The following is a 26,665-nucleotide window of genomic DNA, read 5'->3' as shown; positions in this document are numbered from 1 at the left end:
CAAGTCTTGCCTTGAACCGTTTACTTCCGTCATGCTCAGTCTTCACTCTGTAAACCCACTTGTTTTGTAAAGCCTTCTTTCCTTCAGGCAGTGTGGTTAGCTCCCAAGTCTTGTTCTTCAGCAACGAACTCATCTCATCCTTCATGGCTAACTCCCACTTGCTTGAGTTTCCATCTTGTAAGGATTCTTCATAAGTTAGCGGTTCACCACCATCTGTCAACAAAATGTAATTCAGTAAAAGTGTGAACCGTTGCGGGGGCTTTATCATCCTCGAAGACCTGCGAACAGCTGGTTCAATTTGCTCCGCTTCTTCTTGTGTAGTAGCGGGTACAGATATGCTTGAGTCTTCTTGTAAAGGCTCTTGATTGTTGTTCTGCTCAGTAACATCGGGAAGGCCTTCTAATCTTATGAATTCAGATCCTTGTGGACTTGTATCTGAATCAGCCTTATCTGTTTCTGCACTTGATCTGGCTTTGTACAGAACTTTCTCATTGAAGATCACGTTCCTGCTTCTGATAATCTTTCTATTCTGATCATCCCAGAACCGATATCCAAATTCTTCATCTCCATAGCCGATGAAGAAACATTTCTTGGATTTGGCATCCAACTTGTTGCGAGCATCATAATCTATATGAACATAGGAAACACACCCAAAGACCTTTAAATGAGAGAGTTGTACCTCTTTTCCTCTCCATACTTCCTCGGGCAGTCTGAACTCCAAAGGAACTGATGGTCCACGGTTGATCAAGTAAACTGCGGTATGAACTGCGTCGGCCCAGAATGTTTGAGGTAACCCTGAATGCAACCTCATGCTTCTAGCTCGTTCATTGATGGTCTTGTTCATCCGTTCAGCAACGCCATTCTGTTGCGGTGTGCCTGGAACGGTCTTTTCCATTCTGATACCATTAACAGCACAATACTCTTTGAAACCTCCATCAATGTATTCTCCTCCGTTATCGGATCTTAAGCATTTCAACTTTAGACCTGATTCAGTCTCAACCATAGCCTTCCATTTCTTGAATGTTTCAAACACATCAGATTTATTTTTCAGAAAGTAAACCCATACCTTCCTGCTGAAATCATCAATGAAAGTCACGTAATACCGAGAACCTCCAAGAGATGCTACTGGAGACGGTCCCCATAAATCTGTGTGTACCAGTTCTAGCTTTCTTGGTCTTAAGGTCCTGCCAACTTTTAAGAAACTGAGCTTCTTCTGTTTTCCAAGAACACAGCTTTCACAAATGTCTAGATCAACATTTTTAAGCTCTGGCAGCTTTCCCTTCGATTGAAGTACCTTCATCCCCTTTTGACTCATATGGCCGAGTCTACAGTGCCATAGATGTGCTTGATTTTCTGCTTCAGTAGAGGCAATAATGTCTGCAAATCTTGTGGTCATATACAGGGTGCCGGTTTTCTTTCCACGAGCCAAAACCATTGCTCCCTTTGAAACCTTCCACATACCTCCAGAAAAAAGGATTGAATGACCACTATCATCAAGTTGTCCGACCGAGATCAGCTTCTTCTTTAGATCAGGAACATGCCTTACATTTTGCAAGTTCCATATAGATCCATTCATTGTCTTGATTTGTACATCTCCTATACCCACAATATCCAATGGTTGTCCATCGGCCAGATAGACTACACCGTGATCTCCAGCAATATAGTTTTGCATCATTTCATGGTGTGGTGTACAGTGAAATGAAGCACCAGAATCAAGAACCCAATCATCAACAGGACTATGCACAGCAAGAATCAAAGCATCTTGTACCTCGTCTGTAGTGGCGTTTGCAGAGTCAGCTTCAGGTTTTTTCGGTTTTGTGCAATTCCTCATGAAATGACCAGGTTTGCCACAATTCCAACATTCAACCTGCTTTCTGGGTCCGAACTTGCTTTTACTTCTGTATCTTGATTTGGATCTGCCTCTAGATAAGCCTCTATCCTGTCTCCTCCCTCGAGTGTTAATGTTGAGAGCTGATCCTGAACTTGAACTTTCACCTGAGTCTTTCCTTCGCACTTCTTCAGCTAAAATCAAGTCTCGGATGTCATCATATTTCAGTTTGGATTTTCTAGCTGAATTGCTCACGGCTGTCCTCATACCTTCCCAACTGCTTGGAAGTGAAGCTAGCAAAATGAGTGCACGGATCTCATCATCAAACTCAATCTCAACAGATGACAATTGATTTGTAATGGTATTGAAGTTGTTGAGATGTTGTGTCACAGAGGTGCTTTCTGTCATCTTCAAGTTGAACAACTTCTTCATCAGGTGCACTTTGTTATTTGCTGAGGGCTTCTCATACATCCCAGACAAAGCTTCCATTAGTCTTGCAGTGGATCTTTCTTTTGTAACATTGTGAGCAACTCTTCTTTTTAATGCCCAAAACCTGTCTATCAAGAAGTTGCAAATCTTCTTCTGGCATATTTTCTGGTTTGCTCCCCAACAGAGGAAGATGAAGTTTCTTCCCATATAAATAGTCTTCAATTTGCATTTTCCAATATCCAAAATCTGTTCCATCAAATTTTTCAATTCCCGCAGCTTTTATTTCATCTGCCATTTTAATATGTCTCGGATTTAAATCTGTCAAATCTGACCTTACAGATGTGTCCGGAACGGCCAAAACTATTGGAAACGACACTGAGATCACCCCAATCGGACTTCGGATGGCTCAGATCTTAACAGTCAAAGTTTTAGGTCAACAGACGGTGCTGATGAAGCCACGTGTCAGGCGGAAATAGTGTCTGCGAAACACTGAATCAAAACCCACTGTGATGACGTGGATAGATGACGTGTCATCCACGTCAGAAATCCGGGCCCACCTTAGATGACGTGGCAAATGCACGCACTTTGTGTCTGACGTGGCATGTGATGACGTGGCTGATGACTGGTCTGATGACGTGGCAGATGACTGTGCAGAATTGCTGGCGTGGCTGATGACTGGCTGCTTGCGTGGCGGGTCAACCCGGTTCAGTTGCAGACAATCGGGTGAAGACGACGCGTGGAGAGCGTGGCGCGAGTGGTCGCGCGTGGGCAGTGCTGTCGTCGGCGCGTGTTGGAGCGTGCGGTCATGCAGGACGTCGGTTCTTCGCCGGGGTTTCACCAGTGAATGCGTCTCTACTTCCTCTACGCGATGGGAATGTCAAAAACACGTTTTGAGAACTTTGATTTTTGAGTTTGGATCAAACACCCTCTTTTTCAAGAACAAGCTCTGATACCAGTTGTTGGGTAATTCCAGAACTCAAACACACACAAATTTACGTGGTTCGGCAACTTGCCTACTCCACGGAGCTACTGGTTTGTATTAATCAAGCTTAGAAACAATACAAACAACAAAACAAGGAGGAGGAGAAAATCTTCTCTACTCAACTCAAGCTCTCTCTCTCACGTTTTTCTCTCTGTGTTTTCACTCTTCTCTGCGTTCTTCACTCAACAACACTCCAGCTCTTCACTGAGCATACATATATATTAAGCTAGGAGTGAAGGGCATGAATCATGCCATGATTTATGCCCACCGTTTGCCTCCACTTGTGCTAAGTGGAGATTAGGTATTCCCACTAAGCACATAGTGGAGGTGGGACATTGCTTGTCTCCAAATAGCTAACACGGTGAATATTTGAAATTTGCATATGTTGACTTGCTACTTGAGATTTAGTCTGGGCTGTGTGATATTAATTAATTATGGTTTTCATATGCTAAGAATTTGCACTGGATTAGAGATGAAGTCTCATGAAACATTTTACCCAGGTTGAAGATTTCGATGTGCTGACCTGGAAAATTTTCTTCTCATGGAGTCAGTATCAGACCATATTACTCGCATCTATTCGTAAAATGTGACATTAACATAAGCAAACAGATGTCTGACTGCCTTTTTAAACTATCAAACTGCTTTCAACTATTTTGTAGGTTCACAAACAAAAACTACTGGCAATATGCATGAGCTGATAGAGAAGTATGAATATTTCCAATTATTCTGAGAGCAGGCCATTGGAAAGGGTTGTTTCTAGATTTAAAATTGGCACAGGTCCTTGGATTTTATGTTTGTATCTATTCCCACCTTAAAAGAAGACAAATACATCCTTCATGGGTTGCTATTTGGTTGTATATTTTGAATTCATACTTCATTTATACAGGAAATGATTTCTTAAGATTTTCTGATGGCATCAAATTATGGTATAATAAGACATCTTAGATAATCTCTTTGTTGTTTGTTGCAAGGATATCAATTCCATTTCGGTAGGTGTTTTGTTTTTTCAATTGGAATGGAATGTTTCAGTTTCAGAGTGTTTCGGCATGTCGTTTCAGGGCTGTACTGTTTATATATATATATATTCAACAAACATAATTCAAATTCAAGATAAATTAATTATAAATTATGCAATACAAACACAATATCAAACGAATATAATTTCAAAATTTAAAATATTTCTAAATAGTCAAGATTAAATAGATCTTTAACTTAAAGTAATTCAACTTAAACAAAATATCAAAATATTATGAAAGTAAAATGTTTTAACACAAATATTTTAAATATAAAGTTAGATCAATGTTATCAAGGTTAATGAAATCTAAAGCATCCCTTGTTTTGCTCAAATTCCTACAAAGTATAAATATGAAAAAAACAACATGAATATAAACCATATATATATATATATATATATATATATATATTAGTGATAAATCTAATTTTAAAAAAATTAATATCATTGTTAATGAAAATAGTAATAATAATTTTCAATATTATTATTAATATTATTGTTATTGAAAATAGTAATGAAAAAGAGTTTTTTATACTTGGGTGATTTAATTAATTAATTAAATTAAACAAGGTTCAATTTGATTCAATGACTTTTCAAGAGCGAAACGGAACACGTGGAATGAAACCGGAACATTCCGGCTGAAATTTGGCCAAAAAAATCCGGAAAGGACCGAGATTTAAAATAAGATGAAAATTATTCTGTTTTATTCTGTTTTTTGAATTGGTATGGAATGTTTCAGCCATTCCGGACGAAACAGAACAGAATTGACAATCTTGGTTTGTTGTAGTAGATAAATTTTTTTTTTCTAAGTCTATTTTTTTTCTTATTCTTATATTTTACTTTGCCTATTGAATTTATGGTATTTTCAATATCTCTAGATGATTATCCAATAAAAAAAAAAAACATACAAATACACAGGGATTGGTTTGACGAAGTCAGGAAGAAAGATGTTTACTCTCTTAGACTTCTGTTTTGACTGATACAATAATACAAGTGAAGTCCTTGTTCTTTCATAAGCTTGGACTTTCTTGAACAAAATCCAGCCCTCTCACCCTGCATTAACCTCGTAATTTTCTTATTGAAACCCTTCAGAAATTTCATATATGTGTCTGGTTTAAGTTCAATATTTTCATGTCAAACTTTATGCATTTCTCATTCATTCTTCCTCTGCAGCCTTCACCGAACTGACAATTATGCAATCGATGATGTTAGATGCTGGTTTCTTACTCTTGGTTTCATGTATTCTTCATTTTTACTACCTTTCTAAAGGCCAAGAAGTTACATACTGTGATAATTCCATGAATTACACTTCTGGGAGTGCCTATCAGCAGAACCTAAATCTTACCCTCACTTCATTAGCTGCAAATGCTTCTCTAACAGGGTACTATATCTCTACTGTGGGCCTGGGCCAGAACCCCAATCTGGTTTATGGCCTCAAAAACTGTCCAGGTTTTACCCCCAAGGAAGTTTGCCATGACTGTGCAAATTCTGTAGTTACAAAAATCATCCAACGGTGTCCTAACCAGAAGGTTGCTTTTGTATTTAACGAGAGTTGTTTGCCACAGTACTCGGACTTGCCATTTTTCTCAACTGCTGACATTGTTATAAAGCTTGTTTTTCTTAGCCCTCAGAATGCTGAAGACCCGGTTCTTTTCAGGAGCCAATTAGGAAGTTTGCTTGGGAACATCTCATCCAACGCTGCCGCTGATACTTCAAGATTAGCAGATGGAAGGACTAGTTACACAAGTTCTATTGATATATATGGTATGGCTCAGTGCACCAGAAACTTAACAGGAGATGAATGTTTACGCTGTCTTTGAAGTATTATCGGTTATATCGCGCAGCTTTCGAGTAAAAGTTTAGCTTCTTGGGTATATGCTCTCAGCTGCAGTATTCGCTACGAGATATATTCATTCTTTTCATTGTCAATGCTGTCACCTCCTCCTTCTCCTCCTCCATCAGTTCAACTCAATTCAACTGCAACTGCAACAAAAGACTCAACTAGTAATGATGGTAATATTTTGGCCTTGATCCTATATGAATTTCTGTATTGATGAATTCGTAAAAACTTCATAGTAGATACCGGCCTTTCCAAGACTGTGTTTTGGGCTATTTGGGGTGACTAATCTTAGTCACTAGTTGATGGGCTAACAAGATGGTTAGACTTGGTCACTAGTTGATGAGCTGACAGGGTGAATAAACTTGATTGTTCCACTCTCTCTTGAGAAAAACAAGACTCCTGTCGGAATAGGAGACTCTTCAATATTTAAGTTTGTAAAAGTAAAATAACAAATGATGTATAAGAAATAAAAGGAGAATGAATAGTGTAAGGAGCTTGTGTGATTGTATAAAATTGTGTTGTTTTGTGTGATGTTTTTGAATGGACTTGTATGTTTACCTGTGACCCGATATGCTTATATATCTCGGTTATATGAGTTTATTATATGGAGAGTGGTGTAATGATCTCGATGAGAATGAAGTAATAATAAGGAATAATTGTTTTTCCTTGTAGGCTTGTTGGTTGTTGTGCCTATGCTATGCCATTAGATGTCTCCATGCAACCTAAAATCTCTGATTTTGGGCTGGCCAGGCTTTTCTCGGGAAGTCAAACTCAAGGCAATACCAAGCGAATTGCTAGGCTTAGTAAGTGTTGAGCTTTTGAGTTCTGTTACATTTGATACAGTTTCTATATATAAAATGTGACTTAACAGTTATATACATCGGCACATAATGGAAGACTTACATTCTATTTCTTGCTTTATTGACATGAAAGTGGTTACATGGCACCACAGTACGCTAAAAAGGGGCACTTTTAAACTAAATCCGATGTATACAGCTTTGGTATTCTGGTTTTGGAGATTGTCACGGGTCAAAAGATCTCTAGTTTCCGTAATTCAATAAATCTTCAAAGCTGTGTAAGTATGCTGTGTAAGTATGCTGGCGATACTGGACCAATGGAACAGCTTTAGAGTTGGCGGATCCTACATTAGGTGGGCAAAGGCCAGAAAATGAAATTTTGAAGTGCATCCACATAGGGTTGTTGTGTGTTCAAGAAGCTGTTGCTGACAGACCTACAATGTCACAGATTGTCATGATGCTCAATGGTAACACCATGACCTCTCCCACGCCATCACGACCAGGTTTTTACATGCCAAGGGAAAATTCTGGATCAGCTTCAGGAACAGAAGATTCTGGTTCAACTCAGTTGCCAGTGTCATCACAACAATCTATAAATTGGGTTTCGATCACTGAATTATATCGTCGGTAGTGATGTGAAATTTTTATATGGAGACATTGCTAGTTCAGGAAATGGGTTCGCATGACTGGCACAGAAGTTATGTTTGTTCTTAGTTAACAGCTGAAAATAGAGAATCCATGCTCTTGTGAGGTGAAATTTATATGGTAAATAGTTTTGTTTGGTTTTACAGATGACTGAAAGTTTAAGCAAGTTGTAGAGAATTTTCAAGTTTCAGAACCGGGAGAAACATATGAAATAAGCAAGAAAATGCTGCAGATACAACAAGTCTGTAGACATTAAATCTTCAGATTTTCATAAGCAGGGATACTTGGTGAAAAGTCTGTAGACATTAAATCTTTCAAGTCTGTTGATTTTGAGATTCCTTGTATGTTTTCTTCTTTTTTCAATTGCCTTCAATTTGAGAAATCACTCTCTGGAATAGCCCAGACATATGGACTTCGCCACATTTGAAACTGCCACACCTGAAACATTTTACCGAGATAGATTTCGATATTGTGAGCTGATAAATTCTTGTCACAAATAACTCCACACTTTTTTTTTTAGTTTAACGTGGGTGTCCGGGCCAGCTTGCGCGCACCTCGACTAATCCCACGGGCCCTGAAGTTAACGACCATGTAAGCCTCCAGTGGCCATCATATGAGCAACCACAGGGCTTGAACCCGAGACCACAGAGGGAACAAACCTCTTAGTTCCAAGCTCTTACCACTAGGCCACCACCTAGATGGTTCAAATAACTCCACACTTAGCCAACTATATGATGGGCTGTGTTTCCAAAAAGTCCCTTACAAGAATTGTCCACCTGCTTCACATTTAGATGTTCAACATATTATCACCACCAGTTGTAAGTGTTGTGAGAGCGGTCAATCCTCAACTCATCATGATATAGATCAAACTAGTCCACTCGGATTCAATACCCACACACACTAAATGAGCTCGAGTCAACTAATTAAATCTCCAGCGCATGTCATGTATGTTATTGAATTCAATAAATTTTAATCTTAGAAATTATTTTTTATTTAATTATATGACGATAAAGCGAATGAGAGTTTTATTGCATTAAATATTTTTTTTAAAAAAAAAAAAACATGAAAGGCGTGTTGGACTAAGATAACAAAAGTAGATAACAAAAATAGATCATCGACAACAAATAATGAAATTACATTATTTTTAGTTTTAAGTGAAATAAAAAAAAAGATCATTAATAACAACAGGTGAAATTATATTTTTTTTAAATTGAGGGACAAAAAATACATTAAAAAAAATAATAGCCTCAATGATATAGCTTAATCTGTCAAATTCATGATTCATATCATAGACTAACGTGTCTTGGCGTTTTTTTTTGCCAAAAAAGATCATTAATAACAACGGGAGAAATTGTATTTTTTTTTAAATTGAGGGACAAAAAATACATTAAAAAAAATAATAACCTCAATGATATAGCTTAATCTGTCAAACTCACGATTCATATCATAGACTCCACTAGATTTAAAAAATTTATTATCATAAATCTATATTTAACCTAAATATATATAAAGGAAATGGCAAAAAAAAAACGTCAAGGCACGTCGGTCTATGATCTAGCAGCTCCCATTAGTCTTTAAAAGGAAGAGCCTAGGTGTGTGGGCCTTCCAACCCAAGCTCGGGTGCCTAGGCCTATTTTTATTTTATTTTAAAGGGTTGTTCGCCTTTTTTTAAAAAAAAAGTAGATGAAGTTTTGTCCACCAACCCATATTCCAGTCATCACTATGGTGGTTGGAAAATCAAGATAGTTATCCCGAAAAACCTATTTTCAATCTTTTTTAACTAAAAAAAAACTCCAAACAATCATGTAGAGACTAACCTAATAAACCCAAAAAACAGTCCAAATCACAAAATCAAACCGAATAAATTTTTTAATTCTTGATTTAGATTTGTTTTTTAGATAATATTGAAGCTCAAAAACCATTATAAAACTCCTCTTACTTGTTGGAACTTGTTGGCACCAATTTCAAACATTTTGATGGTGAAAATTGGTGTAAACAATAATTTTTTCTCTTTACGTCTAAATTCAATAACTCTCTCTTCTTGAACAAACAAGGGAGTGAAAATTAGAAAAATAAAGTTTCAAACTAAAATTGAATTTTCAACAAACTAAAGGGATCGGTTATCTATTAAGTAAAAAAGATGGAGTACTAAAGTGAAATTTACATACGACATTTGAAATTGTCACCTATTTTCCTTGCTATTTTTCTTTGATTCTCTATCTTTTAACTCTATCCTTCAATTATATAAAAAAAAAATTAAAAATCAAATTAAATTTTTAAAAAAAAAAATCATTATTCTAATTTATAATGATTTGTGAGAGAGTATATGCTACATAGAAAAAGCGCATCACGGCTCAGTGTCTTTATAATATAGGAACATATAGCAAGCTTCCTGTCTACGTTCACATTTCACAGTCTGCAGAGGCAGGCAAATATTGTTTGCCATTTAAAGATGAAAGTAGATTTGAGGAAAACACCTAACAAAGAAACTAAGTTTCTTCCTGATATAAAAGAAAAAAGAAAAACGGCGCCCCACTTCGATGATGCTGATTTCAGACATCAAATTAAGCACTCAAAGATGAACTTGCATGGGATTTCATTTTTTAAAAGAATTTTTGGAATTTCTATGTCATTATTCCTTGTTAAGGTTTCAAAGTGGCTCATTACTATGTTAATAATGAATGTATCTGATAATTCCGATGATTTATTACTTCCTTGTATGTCTTCTTTGAGTTGGCGAATCCTTGTATGCTGACAGCTTCCTCTCTTTTCAAAGACCATATTTTAATGAGAATACCAAGTCAGTGGTCTGTCTGACTATCAAACTGCAATCAACTATTTTGTAAAAATTCTGGGAAATATATGCATAAGCTGTTAGAGAAGTATGCATATTTCTTATTATTCTGTGTGAGCAGGTCGACTGGTCGAGTAAAGAATTCTTGCTCTTATGCTGTGAGATTTATATGGTAAAACAATTTGTGCCTATACCTATCAATCAAAATTTTTAAAAACTAGAGTATACACAATTTCGTTGTTTTTCTAGAAGATGGTATCGTATCAAGGAAGCACGTAGACATTACAGGCCTCAGCAAGTATATATTATTGTTATTCACCACTAAAAAAAAAAAGAAATTATTGAAAAACATGGTCTAACACTAAACATAGTCTAGTTTGAAAATGTCAATGTTACTAGAACTCTAAGTAAACTAATTAGCAAGGAGATCATGAGGTGAAGTTGGCTAAGAATGGTATGAGATTAGGAATGCTCAATTATGTTAGTTTGTTTTTGCGGTTTAACTCGTTTTATAAAATATTTTTTATTTTAAAAAATATTAAATTAAATATATAAAAAATATTAAATTAATATTTTTTATATATTTTTGAATGGTTTTGATTTGTAGGTGTCAAAAGAAAAATTTTATAATTTTGAATTGTTTTGATATGCTGATATTAAAAATAAATTTAAAAAAATAAAAAAATATATTATTTTGATATATTTCCAAATAAAAAACACTTTAAAAATTAATTTTTACCGTAATCTCAAACACTATAAAATACACTAATTGGAACTAATAATTTGACGTCCAAAGAACAGTAATCTTGTGAAGCTAAAATACAATTCTGAATTTTACTCTATTTTTCCTAAGTGAGCTTGGAAAATTTCCCTCCGTAAGAGGTATTTGCGAGTGAGCTTTCTCATAAGAAGCCTCGTTAGGTGCTTTCATTTGAAAAATATGCTCAAAAGCCATGAGTTAGTATTTCTGAAATTACTACATTCATAAAAAGAAGCACTTGCTAGCTAGTAGGTGTTTAAAATCATTTAGGATCGTGGTCAAACACCTTGAATGGCCTTCATTTTTTTTCATTAAAAATAAAAAATAAAAACAGGTAAGGTGTTGTTGGACCGCAACTTATATGGACTAGGACTATTTTTTTAATTAGAGGTTGAATTACATGTAGACCACCCATTTTTATTTGTTTAAAATAATTATTTATCTTCAAATATTTTCCTCCCGAATTGCTCTCAAGACATGGTTGGTTTGGGTGGTAGGAATAAGATTATTTCAACTTGAGATGACCAAATTAGAGTTTTATTATTGGATTTTTAGTGAGGAAATATTTTTGTCTAATTAATTTTATTAATAAATTTAAAATTGATATGCGAAGATAAAAACTAGGGTTCTTAATCTTTAAAGTTACAATTCTAAAACTATTGAGAAATTATAGAAAAGTCTTTGATGTTTTATAAAAATCTGAATAATAGTATGAATCTAAAACTCTAACTATATAATTTATATAAAAGTTCTAAAACCGATTTAATCAAATAATCTAAATCTAACAAGAAAAATTAATTAAAATCCCAAAATTAACAAAAACAAATAACTAAATTAAATAGACAATACAACAACTTTTGAATCTAATTTTGAAAAATTTATGACTGGTAAAGTCGTTTTCTAAAAAAAAAAACTGCATGTAAATTCTTTTAAAAAAATTTAAATTCAATCCAATAATTAAATTTATTGTTATCGTTATTTTCATCAAGCTTTATAATCTGAAATCTAACACGTCCAGGGTTTTTCGTGAACTTTATTTCATTTGTGAACCTATGTATTTGGTACATAAATGTGTCAGCAGCAGAATTAGACGTCAAAAAAAAATTAAATTTTAACTCTAAAATAAATATGGCAGAGTCCCCTTTGAAATATAAAATATTTGACAGTAAGGATATGGCTCAATCAATCTGTGCATATATTTTTATAATAAGCAGTTACTTTTTTTTATTTCTCCACCCTTCTCTCAGAGTTGATCATCATCAAATTATGAATCTCTTCCTTCATTTTTTTTTTCATTTTTTATATTTTACAAGCAGTCGGCTCATTACTTGAACTATTCGCATCAGATCATCTCAGTGTTTAGATCACGAGAATCCATCTTGTTTCCTGGAAAAGTTGCACCATTTTTGAATTGGGCTTGAACCGAATACCTTCCTTATATCCTATTCTAGCTCTCAACCACTTGTGTTAGCAAGCTTTATCAAATGAAACTAATCTAGTTTTTACATTCATCAACTGTTCAAATCACCTAACCTCAAAGTTGAGATTTCTTGCCTTCAGCATAGCAAATTCAAATAGAACGTTCTATCCCTAATAAAACAAATGAAAGGGTCAACCCCTTAACCTCATCTAAGTCAATGCTGCTTTTGCTTTATATATCCCAGTATTATCCCAAGTTTAAGATCATCAATCAGCTCTAGCAACCATGTCTTCCTCCAACTTCGCCTCCTTTCTATGTCTATTAGCCTTTTCTCTCCTTGTCCACACTGGATTTGGAGCTGACCCACTTTTCCACTTCTGTTCAACTCCTGAGAACTTCACTGCCAATGGCCCCTATGAATCCAACCTAAACAAGCTTACTAGTTACCTCTACTATCAAGCCCCTAGTACAGGATTTGGTCTGGGTTCAATAGGCCAGAACCCGGACCAAGCATATGGGCTTGCTCTTTGTAGAGGTGACGCCTCAACCTCAGATTGCAAGACCTGTGTTGTTGAGGCAGGCGGTGAGATTCGAAAGCGCTGTCCATACAATAAAGCGGCCATCATTTGGTATGATAACTGTCTTGTGAAGTACTCAAACAATGGATTCTTTGGCCAAATTGATAACGGAAACAAGTTCTATATGTGGAACGTGAAAGTTGTAAGTGAGCCAGTTACATTCAACGGAAAGACCAAAGAGCTTTTGACCCAGCTTGCCAATAAAGTTGAAGCAACCCCCAAGTTGTACGAAACAGGAGAGATGGAGCTAGGAGAATCAACCAAGCTATATGGATTGGTCCAGTGCACTCGGGATCTTTCTAGTGCTGTCTGTAAGAAATGCCTCGATGGTATAATCGGTGAACTTCCAAGCTGCTGTGATGGGAAAGAAGGTGGCAGAGTTGTCAGTGGGAGTTGCAATTTCAGATATGAAATATGCCCTTTTGTCAATGCTTAATCACTTGGAGAATGTTGATGGACACTATATTAAGGGAATGAAACCCTTATTTTATGTGTTCGCACTTCATGTTTTAGTCACTTTCATGTATTAATATTGAATAAAAAGTTCTCTGTGTGGTTAATTTTAAGATCCCATGAGTTTCTCCCATTAGTTAATGTTACGATTGACAGAAGAGGAATCCATTCTTTTGACTAGCATGATCACAGGATATACAGCTACGAGATGGTATCAACTGATGTTTATCAGCTGATTTTTTGAAGTAGTTTCTAATGATATAGAGGTTGGTTTTGTTTCAATTTGGAGACAAAAAAAATATGGCATAATTAGACAATTTAAAAATACAGATTGTAACGAGCTTGAAGTTCAAAAATACTTTTATAAAATAAGAGCAACAACATCTCGTTTTCAAACCTCAACTCTATCTATTTATCATTAATTAGTCTTAGAAGAATCTTAATATCTGCTAGCTCAAAATCTCACGTGCTTTTTACAATTTAAATTTTAAATTTTAAATCTTAATATAATGAAAAAAAATAGAGTTTTTTGAAATTTAAAATTAGAGCTAATTAAACTGCATGGAGAACTTTGATTTAATAAATCTTGAATATCAATGATTCTTAATTCCTCTAAGAAATAATATACAAAATTATTTAAATAGCAAGTTAAATTGACCTGACTAGAATCTAATTAATGAAAACTCAAATAAAATAAAATTTTCAAAACCTAACTATGAAAGGAATCTAAAAATAATAAAGAAATTTCTTCCACAACAACTTTTGAATTATTTTAACCTAAATTGGACATATGATCTCAATCTCGACCAATGCATCTAATTCAATGATAGGATAAGAGTTTATATTTGTTTTTATTAAAAAAAAAACTCATTGGCTTTTCTGGATTTTTTTATTTATTAAACAACAACTTATAAATCTAAATCTAAATCGAGTACATGATCCCAAACTTATTAGAGAATAATATAAATCATATCTTGTGACCTCACTTAACAGCTTAAGTTTTTAAATTGAATTGGTTCTTTAACATTGTATCGAAGCTTGATAACCAAGCTGTCAGAGTTCAAATCTCATCATTTCTATTTAGTTGATAAAAATTAAGTCAAGGGTAATGTGGATCTATACAAGTTTCAAATCCAAAGAGCTTTCACTTGAGATGATGCATTAAAGAATAATATAAATCATATTTTAGGATCTCACCTAATAATTTAAGCTATTAAGTTAAATTGATTATTTGACAAATCTCAACTAACGTTTCAAAATTTCAACTTAATTTGTTTTTGTCAAAAAAAAATCATGTGGCTTGTTTGAATTTTTTTTTATTGAATTTAGACATGTCGACGGAGCTTGTTTATAAATATATTTAATAGGTATTTCACATCCGAATATTTATACAAAAAGGAATGATTTAGATAATAGTACGTCCAAATTCTCGAGAATAATGTTATTAATTACATAAATGTTCACAACAAATACAAAAATTATATAATTGATTGATGCAGTAAAGTCCACTAATATCATTTGTCGTTGTAGTGAGTGAGTCCTTCGTAATTAGCATTCCAATATATCAGTCTGTTTCATAAAAGTCCCACCGCGCCGCATGTTTGCAGGTGACTTTCGAAAGCATTCCCACCACAGCACTAATTATCAAAAAGTAGAAATTTCTCAAAAATCTTAGGAGATTGACCTCTCCCAAACTCCAAACACTGCCGACATCTACACCGTTTACCAAGTCCCATCTTTGACCAAACAAATTACTTGGGTTTGCATATTTTTCTTTGTAAATTAAACTCTTACAAGAGACACAAGTTATTAAGTGGCAGGCAGACCATAGATAGGGGGGACATGGATGCCAACCATAGACCTGGAATCTGGGGCGGAATTAGGGGTGGCAAGCAGGGTCCGGACCCTTACAAAACATTTTAAAATTTTTATTATTTAATATTTTTAATTTAAATAAATAAACTTTTTAATAATATATATTATTATATTAATTTTGGCTTTCCCTATAAAATACACCTAGCTTTGTTTCTGTCTGAAATGACAAGTTTGAGTCTATAAATAGTAATTATGTATGCTAGATTTTACTTTAAACAAATTTAAATATGTAATTTGATATAATATGTAACTTAGAAGATCGATTAAGCTTGATCATGTTAAAATAAATAAATTTATTAAAATAATATTATTTTAAATAAAAATAATAAACACATGTTGTTGATAATCCAGTAATACAAGCTGTTTTCCAAGATAATTAGTCCAACCAAACTTGATCGTATCAAAACAAGGGAATGTAGATAATCTTGAAATACGAGTTGTTCCAAGATTAACCTCAAATTAGGTATACCAGCTAGCTAGCTATACTTCGAGAATATTCTGAATGCCAAATTTGACACTACGCATCACTTGAAAAGATTCAAAGTGATTAGATGCGTGATTGTCAACCTTCATCTAGAAGACTTAGGTAGTGGAAATCAAGTGGTTCCTTTTGCAGCTCCTTGTATTGTAAAATCTAGCTAAAACCCACTTACCACAAGATCACGATAATGGGGGCATCTGCCAACTTATCATGGCTTGGTCTATAAACAAGCTGGCCTCACTTTCTGACAGAGCAGGTCCCATGCATCTTATTGCTCTTGCATGCATGAATTATCACTAATCATGTGGATCATTGCTTAATTGTTGGCACTTAATTATTTTAAAATTGCCCACTCTCTCTCGTATAACCACAATCTCAAGTGCTCAACCTTACTGCTTGGATAGATCGGATAGACACTTGCACAATCAAATATTGCGAAGATATCATCAGGTTTTGAAGTTGCTTTTCAATAATCATGAGTTGAAGTATATTGGTTACTAAAGATTTATATAATTATTAATTATATAACTTATAGAATTAATCAAAGTACATACAAGCTAGTCTGAACAACCACATTAATAATAAAAAAAAATAATGTGAAGATATCTTAATTAATAATGGCTGTTAATTAAGCTTAAAGATTAAGAAATAATACTACATTAATCCTTCACTTTGAATTTAAGGATTTTGACTTCACGTAGATATGTACATCTATTTCTTTGATAATTTAACTTTATTTTCATCAAAATTAACGTCATCAATTAATTAACGATTGTTTATTGTACAATGTTATTTGGATTGATAATTTGATTAAGAAATAAGAATGGTACAAGGATGACATGAAGAATAATCAAAGTATAAAGTGTTAGATACGAACTTTACTCCTTTGTCGAGAATTGGTAAAATGCTCATAGTAAGGTAATAAAACACTGTTATGCTTTGAGAGTCCATATATATCTGAATGGGGTTAGATTTCTTTTAAAATTAAGTATATAGTTGACCAAATAAAAATTGGGTGATCCAATGAGTTAACCTGTGATTTAGGCAAGACTCGATTAATTTTTTTATTTTTTATTTTTTTAAATAACATCTTTTAATTTTTTTTAAAAAAAATATTCAAAGCAATGTCATTAAAAAAAAAAAAAAACAGTTAATACTTATTACCTCGCTGACATGTGGGTTAACAGTTCAATATGTAACTCGAGCCTTGGAGTATTTCATGGATTTAATTGGGTTAAGAGAGAATTGCTCTCTTCTCTTATGTAGATTAAGGCCCAATGGGCTTCTGTATAAATAGTATAGTTTATGGATGAAATAATGACCCTATATATAGGCCTGCCTCGGATATATAATAACTTTTTTGTGTTCCATTTTTGCCAGAGTAAATTATAATTTAATATCTAGGTTCTTAGGATTTTGTGAGTTGCCACTAGAAAATTAGAAAAAAACAATGATGCAATATTCTATCAATTTAAAAAAAAAATTATGTCAATAATTATTATTTCGATGATGAAAACATGTCATAGGGTCAACACCAAGAATATTTTGGAGAAGTAGGGGTGATAGTTAGCAATTATTTAGTATTGCGTTCTAAACGGAATGGGTAAAATTTGAAAATTTAATTTATTTAATTTTTTATATATTTTTAGATTGTTTTGATGTGTTAATATTAAAAATAATTTTTTTAAAATAAAAAAATTTATTTTAATATATCTCTGATTAAAAAAATATTTTAAAAAATAACTGTTATCATATTTCTAAACCATCTATAAATAAAATTATTTTAGAATTTGCAATTTGATACAAGCAATTTTTCCGAGACAAGTAATTAACGATCCAGATTCTTATCACTTCTAAGAGGAGTTGACCTTGTAAGAAGGTTTTTTGTTTTTCCAAATGAAGTAAAAGAAAGATTTCCAAGGTAAATAAATAAAAAAAATTATAGCTTTAGATAAATGGGAATTGGCAAAAAATAGTAACAATTTTTTTTATTTTTCATTCTTTTGATTTTTTGAATAACTTTTTGAGTTTTTAATAATTTTTAACTAAAACTAATAAGAAGCTGAAATCTGAGCTCTTTTCTCTTAAAAAATCAAGATTAACAAAAGATTTAGTTGATTATCAATAGAATTACCTCTAACGCTCTCTAAATGAGAAAATTATAGAAACTTAATTACTAAAATTAAAACTATAAGAATGTGTTTATCAAAAATCAATACCACAAAGATATCTAATGTCATTAAATTCATGGGATTATAAAGAAATCTCGTTTTAAGTATATTTTCAGTCAAATTACGTTGTTTAAATTTAATTGTAACACGAAAAACTACGAGAAAGCATTGATTATTAGATACAGCATAGCTCAAAATATTCTGTCTCCTGAAAATTAGTTAACAAACTTGGGGAATTATTTGTTTAATTTTTTATTTTAAAAATATTATTTTAATATATTTTCAAGTAAAATAATATTTTAAAAAATAATATTTTAAAAAATAACTATTATTATACTTTCAAATATTTCGCGCATCTCCAAAGAAATCCATGTGCATTTCCATTTCAAATTTGTCTGCTTGCAAATTAAATTAAAATACAGTGAATATTATATAATAGGTCCGGTGATTAGAAGCATTTGATGCTTGGCATAGACCAAAAATTCTTCCGAAAATCACTCCACAAAAAATATGAACGACACAAAAAAACAAGAAAAATAGCCCAGCCTTGAAACAGGCCTCACTGGTCTAGGTGATCTAGACCCACGCGTCTAGATAAACAGGCCTAACTGGTCTAGGCTATTTAGACCCACGCGTCTAGATTCTTTTGCACTGGGTCCTATTGGTTTTTTCTCTTTTTTTATTTTTGATTTGTTTTTTTAATTTTATTTTTAATGTCTTGGCCATGTGCTTCGGTTTTATTGTATTAGGCCGGTGACTTTTGTTTTTTCATTGGCCTAGAAAAAAATTAAAAAACTAATTTCATATCTAATAGAGTTTATAACCATGTTTATAAGTTTGACGGGTTGAGGGTTGACTGGGATGAATTTAGCTTTTTTAATGTATTTATTTAACAAGATTATATCAAGATGCTCATATATATATAATTTATTTTTAAACTTGAATTAAATAAAAAATCAAGTTGACTGTTAATATATGTATAATAATAATGTTAAATAATAATTATGATCTAAAAAACAATGTTCTAACCCGTGAGAATATCTCAAAGGCATGAAGTGAATTAATCAAACAATACAAGAGAACTTTATTAAGACTTAAAATCAAACAAACACTTGAATTATTCAAGATTAAATTTCATGTGTTCTTAGCTAGTTAGCTAGAACACTTATTTCTAGTGTTTCTTTCATATTGATCATTAAACCCTTAGAACAGCACAAGAGCTTAAGCTTTAACAAATGGATAAATCTCATATCTAACCGTACAACTCCCACCAGTAACCCTACCCCCTTCTTTTCCACCAGCAAAACCTTGAAGCTCACTTATAGCACCATCAAGACACTTCTTACAATTAGCACTAGAGAGATCCCTTGTGCATTGAGCCATTCCGTAAAGTTTCTTCGATCCCCCAAGGCCCAACTCTCCAGCGGCATACATTTTCCTTGCGATATAAGCCTTGTTTGCCAGTTGGCCCAACAAGTCCTTTGTCTTCTGATTAAATACCACTGGATTGCTCACATTTCGCACGTTATACAAGTAGATCTTGTTTTGGCTGTCAATCTGGCCAAAGAAGTCCTTGTTTGAATACTTCAGTAGACAGTTATCGTAAGCTATGAATCCACTTTTACCGTATGGGCAGCGCTTGCGGATCTCCCTGGTTGCATCAGCAACACAGGCACTGCAGTCTGGGGATGAGACATCTCCTCTGCAAAGAACGAGCCCATATGGTCGGTCTAGGTTTTTCTGACCTAAAGAACCAAGGGCAAAGCCTTCAGCATAGCAAATTCAAATAGAACGTTCTATCCCTAATAAAACAAATGAAAGGGTCAACCCCTTAACCTCATCTAAGTCAATGCTGCTTTTGCTTTATATATCCCAGTATTATCCCAAGTTTAAGATCATCAATCAGCTCTAGCAACCATGTCTTCCTCCAACTTCGCCTCCTTTCTATGTCTATTAGCCTTTTCTCTCCTTGTCCACACTGGATTTGGAGCTGACCCACTTTTCCACTTCTGTTCAACTCCTGAGAACTTCACTGCCAATGGCCCCTATGAATCCAACCTAAACAAGCTTACTAGTTACCTCTACTATCAAGCCCCTAGTACAGGATTTGGTCTGGGTTCAATAGGCCAGAACCCGGACCAAGCATATGGGCTTGCTCTTTGTAGAGGTGACGCCTCAACCTCAGATTGCAAGACCTGTGTTGTTGAGGCAGGCGGTGAGATTCGAAAGCGCTGTCCATACAATAAAGCGGCCATCATTTGGTATGATAACTGTCTTGTGAAGTACTCAAACAATGGATTCTTTGGCCAAATTGATAACGGAAACAAGTTCTATATGTGGAACGTGAAAGTTGTAAGTGAGCCAGTTACATTCAACGGAAAGACCAAAGAGCTTTTGACCCAGCTTGCCAATAAAGTTGAAGCAACCCCCAAGTTGTACGAAACAGGAGAGATGGAGCTAGGAGAATCAACCAAGCTATATGGATTGGTCCAGTGCACTCGGGATCTTTCTAGTGCTGTCTGTAAGAAATGCCTCGATGGTATAATCGGTGAACTTCCAAGCTGCTGTGATGGGAAAGAAGGTGGCAGAGTTGTCAGTGGGAGTTGCAATTTCAGATATGAAATATACCCTTTTGTCAATGCTTAATCACTTGGAGAATGTTGATGGACACTATATTAAGGGAATGAAACCCTTATTTTATGTGTTCGCACTTCATGTTTTAGTCACTTTCATGTATTAATATTGAATAAAAAGTTCTCTGTGTGGTTAATTTTAAGATCCCATGAGTTTCTCCCATTAGTTAATGTTACGATTGACAGAAGAGGAATCCATTCTTTTGACTAGCATGATCACAGGATATACAGCTACGAGATGGTATCAACTGATGTTTATCAGCTGATTTTTTGAAGTAGTTTCTAATGATATAGAGGTTGGTTTTGTTTCAATTTGGAGACAAAAAAAATATGGCATAATTAGACAATTTAAAAATACAGATTGTAACGAGCTTGAAGTTCAAAAATACTTTTATAAAATAAGAGCAACAACATCTCGTTTTCAAACCTCAACTCTATCTATTTATCATTAATTAGTCTTAGAAGAATCTTAATATCTGCTAGCTCAAAATCTCACGTGCTTTTTACAATTTAAATTTTAAATTTTAAATCTTAATATAATGAAAAAAAATAGAGTTTTTTGAAATTTAAAATTAGAGCTAATTAAACTGCATGGAGAACTTTGATTTAATAAATCTTGAATATCAATGATTCTTAATTCCTCTAAGAAATAATATACAAAATTATTTAAATAGCAAGTTAAATTGACCTGACTAGAATCTAATTAATGAAAACTCAAATAAAATAAAATTTTCAAAACCTAACTATGAAAGGAATCTAAAAATAATAAAGAAATTTCTTCCACAACAACTTTTGAATTATTTTAACCTAAATTGGACATATGATCTCAATCTCGACCAATGCATCTAATTCAATGATAGGATAAGAGTTTATATTTGTTTTTATTAAAAAAAAAACTCATTGGCTTTTCTGGATTTTTTTATTTATTAAACAACAACTTATAAATCTAAATCTAAATCGAGTACATGATCCCAAACTTATTAGAGAATAATATAAATCATATCTTGTGACCTCACTTAACAGCTTAAGTTTTTAAATTGAATTGGTTCTTTAACATTGTATCGAAGCTTGATAACCAAGCTGTCAGAGTTCAAATCTCATCATTTCTATTTAGTTGATAAAAATTAAGTCAAGGGTAATGTGGATCTATACAAGTTTCAAATCCAAAGAGCTTTCACTTGAGATGATGCATTAAAGAATAATATAAATCATATTTTAGGATCTCACCTAATAATTTAAGCTATTAAGTTAAATTGATTATTTGACAAATCTCAACTAACGTTTCAAAATTTCAACTTAATTTGTTTTTGTCAAAAAAAAATCATGTGGCTTGTTTGAATTTTTTTTATTGAATTTAGACATGTCGACGGAGCTTGTTTATAAATATATTTAATAGGTATTTCACATCCGAATATTTATACAAAAAGGAATGATTTAGATAATAGTACGTCCAAATTCTCGAGAATAATGTTATTAATTACATAAATGTTCACAACAAATACAAAAATTATATAATTGATTGATGCAGTAAAGTCCACTAATATCATTTGTCGTTGTAGTGAGTGAGTCCTTCGTAATTAGCATTCCAATATATCAGTCTGTTTCATAAAAGTCCCACCGCGCCGCATGTTTGCAGGTGACTTTCGAAAGCATTCCCACCACAGCACTAATTATCAAAAAGTAGAAATTTCTCAAAAATCTTAGGAGATTGACCTCTCCCAAACTCCAAACACTGCCGACATCTACACCGTTTACCAAGTCCCATCTTTGACCAAACAAATTACTTGGGTTTGCATATTTTTCTTTGTAAATTAAACTCTTACAAGAGACACAAGTTATTAAGTGGCAGGCAGACCATAGATAGGGGGGACATGGATGCCAACCATAGACCTGGAATCTGGGGCGGAATTAGGGGTGGCAAGCAGGGTCCGGACCCTTACAAAACATTTTAAAATTTTTATTATTTAATATTTTTAATTTAAATAAATAAACTTTTTAATAATATATATTATTATATTAATTTTGGCTTTCCCTATAAAATACACCTAGCTTTGTTTCTGTCTGAAATGACAAGTTTGAGTCTATAAATAGTAATTATGTATGCTAGATTTTACTTTAAACAAATTTAAATATGTAATTTGATATAATATGTAACTTAGAAGATCGATTAAGCTTGATCATGTTAAAATAAATAAATTTATTAAAATAATATTATTTTAAATAAAAATAATAAACACATGTTGTTGATAATCCAGTAATACAAGCTGTTTTCCAAGATAATTAGTCCAACCAAACTTGATCGTATCAAAACAAGGGAATGTAGATAATCTTGAAATACGAGTTGTTCCAAGATTAACCTCAAATTAGGTATACCAGCTAGCTAGCTATACTTCGAGAATATTCTGAATGCCAAATTTGACACTACGCATCACTTGAAAAGATTCAAAGTGATTAGATGCGTGATTGTCAACCTTCATCTAGAAGACTTAGGTAGTGGAAATCAAGTGGTTCCTTTTGCAGCTCCTTGTATTGTAAAATCTAGCTAAAACCCACTTACCACAAGATCACGATAATGGGGGCATCTGCCAACTTATCATGGCTTGGTCTATAAACAAGCTGGCCTCACTTTCTGACAGAGCAGGTCCCATGCATCTTATTGCTCTTGCATGCATGAATTATCACTAATCATGTGGATCATTGCTTAATTGTTGGCACTTAATTATTTTAAAATTGCCCACTCTCTCTCGTATAACCACAATCTCAAGTGCTCAACCTTACTGCTTGGATAGATCGTATAGACACTTGCACAATCAAATATTGCGAAGGTATGATCGGATAGACACCTGCACTTAATTAACAATGACTTGATTAATGCTGTTAATTAAGCCTAAAGATTAAGAAATAATACCGCATTAATCCTTCACTTAAGTAGTGTAGTGCTTTTAATAATAGCTTTGAGAGTTGACTCGTTAAGTAGATATCTAAATCAGGTTAGGTTTTTGTATAAAATTAACCAAATAAAAATTGGGTGATCCAATGAGTTAGGCGAGACTAGATTAATTTTTTTATTTTTTATTTTTTAAAATAACATCTTTGAATTTTTTTAAAAAAAAATTCAAAGCAATGTCATTATAAAAATAAAAATAGTTAATACTTATTACCTCGCTGACATGTGGGTTAACAGTTCAAGATGTAACTCGAACCTTGGAGTATTTCATGGATTTAATTGGGTTAAGAGAGAATTGCTCTCTTCTCTTATGTAGATTAAGGTCCAATGGGCTTCTGAATAAATAGTATAGTTTATGGATGAAATAATAACCCTATATATAGGCCTGCTGCCTCGGATATATAATAACCTTTTTGTGTTTCACTTTTGCTAGAGTAAATTATAATTTAATATCTAGGTTCTTAGGATTTTGTGAGTTGCCACTAGAAAATTAGAAAAAAAAATATGATGCAATATTCTATCAATGTTAAAAAAAAAATTATGTCAACAATTATCATTTCGATGATGAAAACATGTCATAGAGGGTCAACATCAAGAATATTTTGGAGAAGTAGGAGGATAGATAACCCTATTGTGTTCTAGACGAGATGGGTAAAATTATTTAAAAAAATTATTTAATTTTTTTATATTTTTAGATTGTTTGGTTTCTCATATTAAAAATAATATTTTAATATATATCTGACTTTTTAAAAATCAATTGTTATTCTCTTATTAAAATTCTTTTAAAGTTTGCAATTTCATACAACCAATTTTTTCAAGAAAAGTAATTAACGATGCAGATTCTTATCACTTCTAAGAGGATTTGACCTTGCAAGAAGGGATTTTTTTTTTCAAATGAAGTAAAAGAAAGATTTCCAAGGTAAATAAACAAAAAAAAAAAACATTATAGCTTTAGAAAAATGGAAATTGGCAAAACATCGTAACAATTTTTTTATTTTTTATTTTTTATTCTTTTGAGTTTTTAAATAACTTTTTGAGTTTTTAATATTTTTTTTAACTAAAACTAATACGAAGCTGAAATCTGAGCTTTTTTTCTCTTAAAAAATCAAGATTAACAAAAGATTGAGTTGATTATCAATAGAAATACCTCTAACACTCTGTAAATATTGCAGAGTTCCCTTGAAAATATAAAATATTTCACAGCAAGGATGCTCAATCAATCTGTGCATATATTTTTATAATAAGCAGTTACTTTCTGTTACTTCTTCACTCTTCTCTCAGAGTTGATCATCATCAAATTATGAACCTCTTCCTTTTTTTTTATTTTCATTCTTTTATATTTTATCCAAAATTAACAAAAATAAATAATTAAAATAGATAAAACACCAACATTTGAATCTAATTTTGGGAGATTCAGTGGTGTGATGACTTGCAAGGTCGTTTTCTAAATGAAAATTGCATGTAAATTCTCTAGGAAAAATTTAAATTAAATCCAATAATTAAATCTAATGTTAGTGTTGTTTTCATCGGGCTATATAATCTGAAATCTAACACGTCCATGCTTCTTCGTGGACTTTATTCCAGAGGTGAACCTATTTGGTCCACAAACATGTCTGCAGCAGCACAAAGAACATCTTGTTGATCTTCATCAAATGAATCTCTTCCTTCTTTTTTATTTTCATTCTTTTATATTTTATAAGAAGTCGGCTCATTACTTGAACTGTTCGCATCAGATCATCTCAGTGTTTAGATCACGAGAATCCATCTTGTTTCCTTGAAAAGTTGCACCATTTTACAATTGGGCTTAAACCGAATACCTTCTTCCTTACATCCTATTCTAGCTCTTAACCACTTGCGTTAGCTAGCTTTATCAAAGTTGCACCATCTTGTTTCTCTTTTTATTTTTAATTATTTTTTTTTATTTTTCCAGTATATACCGAGAGAATATTTTTATTAGAAAAATTCATCAGAAATTTATTAATAAAAATATTATCTTGATATTTCTATTTGTATTTATCGATTTTCTGATAGTATATATATATTATCAAATTAAATAGATACGCTAAGATTGAGATATTCTTATGTCCAATATTTTAGGTTAAGATAATTCAAAAGTTGTTGTTTATGAGATTTTTTTATTATTTTTAGATTCCTTTAATAGCTAGGTTTCGAAAATTTTATTTTATTTGAGTTTTCATTAATTAGATCATCATTAGGTCAGTTTAACTTGCTATTTAAATAATTTTGTATATTATTTTTTAGAGTAATTAAGAATCATCGATATTCAAGATTTATTAAATCAAAGTTCTCCATGCAGTTTAGCTCTAATTTTAAATTTCAAAAAACTCTATTTTTTATTCATTATACATTGCGTCATACTGGAATTGTAAAAAGCACATGAGATTTTGATCTAGCATATATTAACATTCTTCTAAGACTAATTAATGTCAAATAGATAGAGTTGACGTTTGAAAACGAGATGTTGTTGCTCTTATTTTATAAAAGCATTTTTGAACTTTAAACTCATTACAATCTGTATTTTTAATTGCCTAATTATGCCATATTTTTTGTCTCAATTGTTTTTAAAACAAAAAACAACTTGTCGATATTGTTGAAAAATAATATAAATTATATTTTAAAACCTAAAATTTTAGGTTGAAATGATTTTTTGACATGATATCAGAACCTCAATGACCAAGCGGTTACGAGTTCGAATTTCACTATCTTTATTTATTTAATAAAAATTAAACATAAAATAACGTAAGTCTGTGTAAATTTCAAGATTAAAGAGTTTTTACTTAAGAAAATATGTTGAAGAATAATATAAATTATATTTTAAAATATCATTTAATAATTTAAATTTTTAAATTAAAATACTTCTTTTATAATAACTTTCATTAGAAACTACAAAAAATTAGCCTAATTCCACTTTAATTTGATGAACATCAGTTGATACCATCTCGTGGCTGTATATCCTGTGATCATGCTAGTCAAAAGAACGGATTCCTCATGTGTCAATC

The 26,665-nt window shown here is 32.6% G+C and overlaps 4 protein-coding genes and 1 pseudogene across 4 annotated transcripts in view; 4 read left to right on the top strand and 1 right to left on the bottom strand.

Moving 5' to 3' along the window:
* The first annotated feature begins 5,280 nt into the window (after positions 1–5,280).
* LOC18100866 (cysteine-rich receptor-like protein kinase 10) lies at positions 5,281–7,519 on the top strand (annotated as a pseudogene).
* Positions 7,520–12,388: 4,869 nt separating this feature from the next.
* LOC127903906 (cysteine-rich repeat secretory protein 38-like) overlaps positions 12,389–26,665 on the top strand; it is a 29,987-nt gene continuing 15,710 nt past the window's right edge. Inside the window, exon 1 of the mRNA XM_052454435.1 lies at positions 12,389–12,711. The gene's annotated coding sequence lies outside the window, so the exon portion shown is untranslated. The remainder of the gene's footprint in view (positions 12,712–26,665) is intronic.
* LOC18109704 (cysteine-rich repeat secretory protein 38) lies at positions 12,705–13,651 on the top strand. Its single transcript, XM_024605257.2, has one exon. It carries the CDS (start codon positions 12,793–12,795, stop codon positions 13,519–13,521), a length of 729 nt encoding a protein of 242 aa, XP_024461025.1. The 5' UTR covers positions 12,705–12,792; the 3' UTR covers positions 13,522–13,651.
* LOC18100868 (cysteine-rich repeat secretory protein 38) overlaps positions 19,126–26,665 on the bottom strand; it is a 41,005-nt gene continuing 33,465 nt past the window's right edge. Inside the window, exon 2 of the mRNA XM_052454433.1 lies at positions 19,126–19,810. Within this exon, the coding sequence (XP_052310393.1) occupies positions 19,287–19,810 (524 nt within the window). The 3' untranslated portion in view covers positions 19,126–19,286. The remainder of the gene's footprint in view (positions 19,811–26,665) is intronic.
* Positions 19,942–20,841, top strand: LOC18108882 (cysteine-rich repeat secretory protein 38). Its single transcript, XM_006387086.3, has one exon. It carries the CDS (start codon positions 19,983–19,985, stop codon positions 20,709–20,711), a length of 729 nt encoding a protein of 242 aa, XP_006387148.1. The 5' UTR covers positions 19,942–19,982; the 3' UTR covers positions 20,712–20,841.

The sequence above is a fragment of the Populus trichocarpa genome, chromosome 7 (assembly GCF_000002775.5).
Source record: "Populus trichocarpa isolate Nisqually-1 chromosome 7, P.trichocarpa_v4.1, whole genome shotgun sequence".
Classification (NCBI taxonomy): Eukaryota; Viridiplantae; Streptophyta; class Magnoliopsida; order Malpighiales; family Salicaceae; genus Populus; species Populus trichocarpa.
The sequence above is the reverse complement of the archived record's forward strand: the minus strand, read 5'-3'. Positions and strand labels throughout refer to the sequence as shown.

Excerpts from the sequence above, each read along its gene's own strand:
- LOC18109704 (XM_024605257.2), top strand. The coding sequence starts at position 12,793 with ATGTCTTCCTCCAACTTCGCCTCCTTTCTATGTCTATTAGCCTTTTCT.
- LOC18108882 (XM_006387086.3), top strand. The coding sequence starts at position 19,983 with ATGTCTTCCTCCAACTTCGCCTCCTTTCTATGTCTATTAGCCTTTTCT.